General features: G+C 32.9%; 1 protein-coding gene across 2 annotated transcripts in view; it reads right to left on the bottom strand.

The window, feature by feature from the left end:
* Positions 1-2,291: 2,291 nt before the first annotated feature.
* The window catches only part of COL11A1 (collagen type XI alpha 1 chain), a 218,620-nt gene continuing 210,676 nt past the window's right edge, over positions 2,292-10,235 (bottom strand). For both annotated transcript variants that reach the window (XM_049616699.1, XM_049616700.1), the window contains 4 exons: positions 7,810-7,922; positions 6,347-6,415; positions 4,022-4,255; positions 2,292-2,801 (listed from right to left, as the gene is read on the bottom strand). In XM_049616699.1, coding sequence (XP_049472656.1) covers positions 2,655-2,801; positions 4,022-4,255; positions 6,347-6,415; positions 7,810-7,922 — 563 coding nt within the window. In that variant the 3' untranslated portion in view covers positions 2,292-2,654. The remainder of the gene's footprint in view (positions 2,802-4,021; positions 4,256-6,346; positions 6,416-7,809; positions 7,923-10,235) is intronic.

Below are 10,235 nucleotides of genomic sequence, written 5' to 3'. Positions count from 1 at the left end.
CCAGTAACAAGATGTGAAATGGAAAGAAATAGCTCTAAGCTATTGATAATAAAAGTCATTTTTTAAGTTAGAGAAACATTCTTTCTATCGGAAATTAAATTAGAAAATTCTCATATGAAGAGGCATTCAGAGATTGAAGCCAAAACATAAAGACATAGAATAAAAGTATTACAAAAGTAATTAATGAAAACATTGATTTTTTTTTCCATGTGGATTTTGTGATACTTTTGGTATGGGTCCATTTTTTAAGTTAATAAATTGTTGCAATACTTTTTTCATTCAAAATAGTAACTTCCGTAATGTTTTTTTGTATTTGTTATTTTGTATTTATTTTTAAAGAGTAATGCCAAATTTCATGTGCATCCACTCATGCCAGGTTCCATCCAAGATGAATATTATTCTCCATAGTTTATCCATACTTGGGCCAAGAGTAGAATGTCATATTATATGCTTTTTCCCTTCCACTGAATTTCTTTTTGTTCAGATTAAATCAACTATAAAGGAGAGAAAAAACTCCAACGCTATGTGGAAGGCCATATCCAGATGTCAAGGCATAGAAAAGGATAGGGGATTCAGTTATTTATTCATTAATTCTACTGAGTGCCAAATTTGAGCCTGTTTCATTTAAATGGACAAATAGTGCAGCTTCCCCAATGCATGTCAATATGCAAAATATTCTCTCCTATTGCCATATATTCATTAAATTGCCTGATGTATAGAGTTTCTCTTGATAAACATCATTACATATTACATATTATACACTTTGTGTATAATTTAGAGGCTGTATTTCAAACAAAAGATCTGGAAATATTTGTAGTGCTGACATTATGAACATATGTTTGAGACTTTGCAAAATGTTTAATTATGAAAAATATCTTTCTGAAATTTTAAGTATAACCTACCTTAATTTTGTAAACAGAGTATTACTATGGGGTGTTTTTATTTTTGACATGTGGAGAATTTTAAACATTTGATCTCTGAAGGTTAATATTTGTTTCCAGAAGTGTAAAACTATTCTAATCTGTACGGTCAAGAAACAGAATCAAAACCTTTTCTGCAAGAGAGAGTAATTTGGAACCTATTTAAGAAAGAGAGTGACTAATCCAGGTAGACAAGACTTGAGTTTATTTATACGATTCATATCTCCCTTCTTTAAAGGACATTTACAAACTTGATTTCAAAAATAAAAGAATTTCTGAATGACAAGTGTTCATGTTTTAATTTCAATATTACAGGTATGCTCTTTTGTGATAAATTATCAGTTGAAAATGTTCCAGTGAAATCTGGTATCAATTAATTTAACACTTCATATAAGAAATAAAACATTTATTTTCAAGTCTTACATATATTACTTAAAATAGATACAAAGTTCAATTTGTAATTTTTAAATTTTATTGCTATATCAAGCTACCTGGAAGAAAATACCTTAGTGGGGGAAAAAAAAGGTTTTGATTGTTTTAATAAGTATGACTTTTAAAACAAGCACTGTTAGTAACAATCCACCCATATGTTATTTAGGAATTAGGCAGGTCAAATAATGTATATTATTTTGAAAGAAAAGGAATAGTAATTGTTGGATAGGTGCAGGAAAATAATATCTGAAGACTATAATATGCAGCTTGGAATCAAATTCAAGAAGTTGACTGATTAGAAATTATAACAATGAACAAATTCATAAATAATTGCTTAGTTCCCATCTTTTAATATTAATCTGCATGATTGAAGCACACTGAAACAATGAGATAAGGTCGTAAAAAAATTGTACATCTGATTGATGGAAGCATTGCTTTGTTAAAATAGCTTCTTATACATATTTTCCTGTCCAAAAATATAAACTTGCTTATTTTCCATATATACAAGTATCCTGTGAAATTCTGGACTCTGAAAAGAAGAAGGTTGAGGTGTAGCACTGAATAAAGCATTAAAATGCAATGGTATTTTTGGCTGAAATTCAGCAAAGTTACTGTCAGTAGAGAAGAGTTGATCCAAGTGTGCTTCCAAGAATCTTCTAGGTTTTTGCCCCTATGAGAAATTTGTTGGCGACATCAAATAATTGAACTCTTCAACATCAATATATACAAAGGCATTTTATTTTTAATCAACGAAAGGGACTTAGAGTCATCAGAAATTTCAACTTTATTTTTTCATAATACATATATTTATTGCCATGATAGTTCTGCAATTGTCATAAAATTAGAGTCAGATGGAATTCAGAGACACGTGCAAGTTTTGGAAATGGACACATAGATAACAGTATAGAACTGTACATAAAATAATTACAATTTATTAAACATACTTTTAGCACATCCTTGATGGATGGGAATGAGCACCATATCTTTTATGAATATATATTGTTCTGTTTTTTTTTTCCTACAGCACCAAAGAAATCCAAATAGGAAAGGGAGAGATGAAAATTGGGAATCAAGAATAAGGCCTGTTTCCATCTCAGCCACACTATCTTACATTTTATGATTTTCGAAGCTTTTGTCATGTGATTCTGCCCCCACAAGGGCATCGGGATTTCTAATCGGTACGTATATACTCAGCAAGTTGTTTTCTATACCATCCTTATTCAAAACTTGCATGTGGCATAAAATGGCTTGGTGGCACCAAGATATTTTTTCTGTTGATTTCAGATGTTCTTTGTCCTAATCTTAGCCAAGAAAACAAACAGGACCAACTTCAAATCCAAATTTCTGATTCTGATCACCAAAGTCATTGATCATTACATCAACGATAGGTACTTGATCAATTTTCGGTGTATTGATTTCAATCACAGTTTTTTCATAGCCTTTTCTGGACTGTAAAATTAAGCAGAAAGAAAAATTTATACAATCATTTCATGCTTTTAACATATATGCTTTTTTTTCCTTAGCCTCTGAATGGAGGCAGGAGGGTAAGAAAGAAGAGAGTAAGAAGCAGATTTGCCATTATCTATGTTGTAATTAACTCTTGTTATCACTGATGTCATTTGTAGTTTTAAATTTTGAACGTTGACAGCTGCATTTAATATTTAGCTGTTACCACTCAACTATAATATTTGGATACACTGCATAGATGAAGAGAATCTTACTGAATTGATAAATACAGTTTAATATGAAAACTGATGTTAGTATTGGGTTAGACTCCTACATAAGAATATATTCTTACCATTATAATCATACAATATATGCATATATATACATGTGTGTGTGTCCATAAATATATGTCAAGGTTTCTTAAGAAAAATTTAAATACATTATAGAAATTATAGTACATAAGGTCAAAAGTCAAAGCATTTCTGCTGCTATATATTAATTTTATGAATGATTATCAGTACACTACTATTGGGAAATCCAAACACTTGCTACTTTTAATATACTTTCTTTTCTTTTATCTGTGGGTATCATACTCACTTTGTTGAAGGCATGGACCTATTTATTTATAATTGTGACCTCTCTTTAGTCATCAGCTAAACCAAGTTTTTTTAGTGTGCTTTCTGTATCATTTTCTTAAATGGAACTCCCATTGTGTGAAAAGGATGGTTCCAGAGGATAGAAATCACAAAAATGATAGTAACTGCCTAACCTGGCATAACACAGTCCCAACAGACAAGCCCTTATGGACAAAATACAGGGGTAAGTATTAGCTATGGTGTAAATGGTATAATGCTGATTCCTTTGTCATTTTAGAATCATGGATGAAGGAAGCAAATGAAATAAAGTTTTTTATTATTTTTATTTCAAGAATGACTAGATATAATAGTATTCAAATATCAGGAATAATTCCATACAAATAGCATATGATCTAAGATTACCTTCTGTTATGGCTTTTAAATATGTGCCTATATGTAATTTTCAGAGTTTGTGTGTATGTATGTGAATATTAGTGGCTTCTAATATATTTCAATATGCCAGTGTTAAGCATCAGATCTTAAAAACAACAGACATCCATTTCATGAGAGACTCCTGACTTAGGGCCAAGCTGAGATGGTTGCACACAGCCTCTCACCCTGTGAAAGAAGGGAAGTGATTATACTCACCGCACAGCCATCATATAGTGCTTTGATGAAAGGGTTGTTGTCATAGGACATCTCCTCATCATTGGATCCCAAGAACCGCAGTGCTTTGTCATAACTTCCTGATGACACATCATACCAGGCTGCTGACTGATGACAGGTGTAGGTGAAATTTTGCCGAGCAGAGGCAGTCAGCAGTTTCAGGAATGTCATTTGCACCATATTAATGGAATTTCCTTCAACATCTAAATAGGAAAGCTGGGAATAAAAGAATAAAAAGACAGACATAGGTTCTTTTACTTTTTTATGTTATAAAAGAATAAAATCACTGTCGACAGTGAACTGTGATCCCAGAAGCATGTGGATGAATCAACTGTCCCATTTTCACTTAGGGAATGAAAGTGGGCAAGGAGGGTCATAAGACCCAGGGACAGGATTCTATGAAATCACTATTGTACTCCCACCTGAGTTACTATGAGCACTACTTATCTTTGAAAAATATTCACTTTATTTCAATGCTTCATTTTCCTAACATTAAAAATTTCCAAAAGAAAAGCTTTTGTTTCCAAAAGATCTTTCATTATGTTTGTGGATCTTTTTATTTATTTGTTTTATTTTTTTAAAGTTTATTTATTTGAGAAAGATGGAGAGCGCACATGCATGAGCGGGAGAGGGCCAGAGAGAGAGGGAGAGAGAGAATCCTAAGCGGACTCTGCACTGTCAGTACAGAACCTGAAGCAGGGCTCCAAGCATGAACCTGTGAGATCATGACCTGAGGTGAGATCAAGAGTCAGAGGCTTAACTGACACCCAGTCGCCTCTGTGTATATTTTGAAATTATAGAATTGCAAAATAGTGAAACAATTAGAACTGAGGAATCTCAGTGCAATGGAAAGTTACCTATTTTTGTGTTTTTATTTCACCTACTCCTTTAAAAATTTCATAGTATAGCCACTAGACCCAAAGTTTTAAACATGTTTCTGCATTTTTTGACGCCATAGTTTTCTAAGATGTTTGTCTTCTATTTCCAGCACAGATCTGCCTGTTTGTTCGTTCTTAGACAATGTACTTATTCATCACTGTGTCACCAGCACCAAGCATAATGCCCAAGACAACGCAAAAGAATATATGGTGAGTCAGTAAATACTTATTTTACATTTAGGGCAGGAAAGTAGTTTTAACTAAAAATTATCAAAATCCTTTATTAAATTCATAAATGGTTTTATTGGGTAAAATTGAAAGACTGGCGTCAGCTGCACATAGATATTTTTAAAAAATTGAGTAGGAAATTTACCTAGACTATGGATTAATGTAAAGGTAATTATCTATGGCTTGCTTCTTTTGTTGAATTTACTTAATCCTTACTGATTAACAGCTCAGATAATGAGAAGCCTTGTTCAGTTGAAGGAAAAAAAAAAAAAACTTGGGAAATGAACAGTAAGGTAAACAAACCAAAACAACAAAAAATAACACCACACACACAGTTCTGTGTTATGTATTTTTAAATTCTACACAGGTAAGAATGTCACATGGATATTTAATATGTAACTTGAAGACTGAACTGAAGAATTATGTCAAGTGGAAAACTTCACTAAAGTTGTCAATTAACGTGTAGGTTTTGCATAAGATGAATAACCATAAAATAGTCATCAATAATAGCTTCTTAAAGAACATTAAACAGTTGAATAATTATCGGGATAAGTGAAAAACTTTCACTTAAATACATTTATTACTATTTTGAATACACATGTATTTGTAAACAGCTTTTATAATATAAATTTAGTTTTGGCATCTAATCTTAAAATACCTGTAAAAATTATTAATAGTGAACTGGTAATGGTATGAAAATATCTAAGTAAACTTGTGCAATAATCCAAATAAAAGGTCAGGTCAGTCAGTGAATTTTATTTCTAAATGTAACGATCAGAAGAAAAAAAAAAAACATTTCGCCTTCCAAAAGTTTTTACTGAAATAGAGAAAAATAAATTAGGTTTCAAACAGAAAAAAAGATATAGAGTCTGAGACACTAAACACATATTACATTCTCTATACCTGATATTTCTAACATAATTCATTTTTATGATGTCTATCAGGTACTTAATGAAATGCATACTTTATCTGATCATATTTATTGAATTTAGCATATTTCCATGTATTTTGATAGAAAACATTTAGAAAAATTCTCTAAAATACAACTGTGGTCTAAGAGATATAGAAGGAGCAAACCAGAGAACACATGGAATCCTAAATAGTATAACTCAGACTTTCACAGTCAGGGTCTAAGATATATAATTTGAGCTTCATTTATGAAGTTTAAGATAAACCATTTCATGTTGAGGTAATAACATACCAGTTTTCCTCTCTTAAATTCACTAAACCAGCTTCCTGGTTTCTCCTTTGGCCACGATGATATTCTTACCTGTTGCAAAGGAACAGGAAAATTAGAAAGTAGGTAAAAATTATGAACAGTATTGTTTATGTATGCATCAGTAATTTTCTGTAAGACTAAGATGCCAAAGAAGTTTTAAAATGGTCTATCCTGAATTACAGAAAATGAGATAAACAGCATGATTTGAGATATATCCTGTGACTTCCCACTTAGTGAAGATTGAGTCATTTTCTTCCTGTTTAATTGCTCAAAAAGAAGAAGGGGGGGTGGAGAACAACCTGCTGATGGCATACTAAGGGCTGTAGGGAACAAAGGTGGAACTCAGAAGCAATCCCCTGTAAAGGAACCCCTCACAATACCAGTCGGAATCAGTCATCAAGACAGATCCCATCAGTATTTCATAGCCAAGGGAAGCATCCTGAAAGTATTCAGCCAGTAACTAAGGGTGTCATGGAAGAGTCATTGCAGGAAGCAAGCGTAATCATCTCCTGCTGGGAAGAATGTTTAGAACCCTTTATAGATCTGCATTTATTGTTTTGCTTTGCAAGATCAGCAAAATGTAACAGTATATAAGGCTTCACTACAGGGAATTTGAGTTATCAGTGTAAAGAGAGGCATTTCCACGTTCCCTTATTTCTTTGGCAGCTACAGGAACTTTTATTATGCTTTGCTGCCAAGTTTGGATGGGAAACAGAAGTTGCTTTGTCTCCTGCTCCTACTACCCAACCTTTACTGGAGAACTTAACTTCCCTCCTAAAGAGATTAGCCACACTTAAAGCTACTTGTCTTGCCCTAAGGAGGTTCTGTGCCTCTGTATGCCCACACCATTTACTAAGAATGTGATTTATTAAAAGAATACAAATAAAGGCAACATTTACCACCAGAAACTGTTTGAAGAATACAATTATGCTAGTGAAAAGCCTTTCCCTATATTAGTAATTTGCCTTTAGCTCAAATATATTGATACTGCTAGGTGAAAATCAAGAAATCTGTTTGAAGAGACAAAACATTTAAAAAGTATGCAAATGTAGACAAATATTCTTATGTAAACGATTATAAATTGTGTATTCTGAACATCATATACAGCTGTGAGTTCTGTCGTGTCATTGGAATGAAGAGTACTATACATGCACTAAAATTTAAGCATCAGCTGTGCTGTGTCATGGAAAACCATAGAATTTTAGAGCACAAGCAGGTGCATAAAGAATACATCTGGGTAAAAAAAATAAAGGAGAGAAGTATTTGTTAACTCTGTGCATCACTTTGGTGTCTTATTCATGTTTATGCAAATGAAATGCTCTAATTACCCTGTAAGAAAAGCAGATAAATGAAAATATGACAGTATAATTTTCCTGTTTAGTTCAATATTGCAAAAACATGGCAGGAACTGTCAACAATCACCACCAAAACAGACTGGTACTTACTCCCTCAGATTTTTTGTCTGGATAAATGCAAGTCTCGCCACCAGACGTGAAATTACAGTAAACTTTGAAGGAATCTCCTGAGCAACCTTGGTTGGGATCAATCCAGTATTCACCTAGAAGTAGGGAAAAATATGTCATGTTAAAATACATTTAAATAAAAAATTGATTGCATGGTATACACATTTTATTAGAAGAATAAAAAAATTAATATTGATGGATATTTTCCCACAAGAATCCCTTTTATGTTTTTGGTCAAATTGGGATAGGAGTTCAGATAGTTAAAGAGTGACCCTTTGTCTTGTCTGCATCAAAGCTTTGCCCATGTACTTCGCCTGGAACACTCTGTTATTTCTAGCCTGCCTGTTACTTTTAGGTTTCAGCTTAAATGTCACCTCCTCAAATATTAACATTTAATTATCCACTATAATAAATTACATGCATTTGGAATCAGAGAAACTTAACCCTAAATCCTATATGTATTATTTACTACTTAAGTAATCTGAGTATAATAATCATTATATTTTTCCTTGGTTTATTCATTTGTAACAATGGAGATGGTGGAATCTACTTAGCCTTAAGAATCATTTCTTGCATTACTTTAAAAAATTCTTTTGGGGGTGTCTAGGTGGTTCAGTCAGTTGAGCATCTGACTTTGGCTTAGGTCATGATCTCATGGTTCTTGGATTTGAGCCCCTCATTGGGCTCTGTGCTGACAGCTCAGAGCCTGCTTCAGATTCTGTCTTCCTCTTTATGCATCTCCCCTGCTTGCACTCTGTCTCTCTGTTTCTCTCTATCTCAAAAATAATAAACACAGAATCCAAAGCAGGTTCCAGGATCTGAGCTGTCAGCACAGAGCCTGACATAGGGCTCAAACTCATGAACTGCGAGATCATGACCTGAGCTGAAGTCAGACGCTTAACTGACTGAGTCACCCACGTGCCCCTATAATTTTGAATTCTGTGGTAAGCATTTTTTCTCTTGATTTATTCGGTTAATATTGTCATTAAATTTCCTTCAGATAACATAATAATAGCTTAATTACTAAGATACGTCTGTTCAGTAAATTCAGTATACTCTGGAAACCATGTCCAGTGTACCTCTAATTTATTCCTCTCCTATTTTTACTGTCAAATCCCTAAATCAAGTCACCATTAATTTCTTTCCTAGATTAAACCAACAGCTCTTTAACTAGCTTCCTTTGATTTCACCTTGCTTCCTTCCAAATTACTTCAAGTCATTTTTCACTTTCCTCACTATTTTTTAGCCATAGAGACCTTTCAGTTCCTTGAAGGCACCAAGATCTTGTCCTCTTTAAACCTATCAAATGACCCATATCCTCTGCCTGAAATAACCTTTTGATTCTTTGCATGACTGGCTACCTCTTTAAGGTTTCAGCTGAAATGTCACCTCTTCAAATATTAACATCCTTTACACAAAATGGATCATCCTTACCTTACCTAAATACTCATTTTTTTCCCACAGTATCTGTCATAATATGCTATTGTTAATACTTACACTTTTCCTGTGTCCTTCATTTGATAATAGTAGCTCAAGGGCATTATTTCTTCTGTGTGTCTACAAATCTCTGCCTGAAGAACAGTGCCTGGCACTGCTAAGTCAGTTAATTAATATTTAATGGCAATTAATTAACCCATTAAGGAATTAATAACGCTGGTCATTATATGGAAACCACGGGGAGCTGTGGCCCACAATGAGTTTTCCATTCCCAAATTCACAAAAATTTTTCTTGACTGCTCAGGTTCTAATTAATCATATTTGTTTTATTTGTGTTGTAATCTTTTACATTTGAACTTCAATTATGTATGATTGTCTCAGCAAGAGCAGAAGTCTGAGTCATTCTCTTTAAAATTACTGAATTACTATTGAACTAAACATATCTTTTCCAAATAAACATATTATAAATTTGAAAACCTTGGACATTAGTTTGAATGGAGTCCTTAATAGCTACCTGTGTTTTAGTTTTAACAGGCTATGCTTGATTAAGATAGGAAGATTTGATGACATTTTCCTTTATGGTGGTGGCTGTTTCTAAATCACATTAAACTTTTCTCTCTGTACTGACTTATTTATATCTCAGTTATAACATTCTTATATGATTGATAGTGCAAAATAATATTGCCCCAAGAGTAAAAAGAGTGACAAAATATTTCCATATAAAGTGGGAGATTTAAGATCACATAAATATCTGCCCCTTGTTAGTTTAGTAATTGTGTGAGTTTATTAACTAACTCATGATACTTGAAACTGTTTGCTTCTCAGGAAGGGTATGATAAGGTTTATGTTAAACAATAGGTATAATAAATTATCCTGATTATTATTACAAATGAATTGCTCACAGTTCTGATTATTTGTGGATCAATGACATAAATTTTTGCCCCAAGCTACTATGCTAAGTCTTAAATGTT

Source organism: Panthera uncia (genome assembly GCF_023721935.1).
Source record: "Panthera uncia isolate 11264 chromosome C1 unlocalized genomic scaffold, Puncia_PCG_1.0 HiC_scaffold_4, whole genome shotgun sequence".
NCBI lineage: Eukaryota > Metazoa > Chordata > Mammalia > Carnivora > Felidae > Panthera > Panthera uncia.
This window is presented reverse-complemented; position numbering and strand designations above follow the sequence as displayed.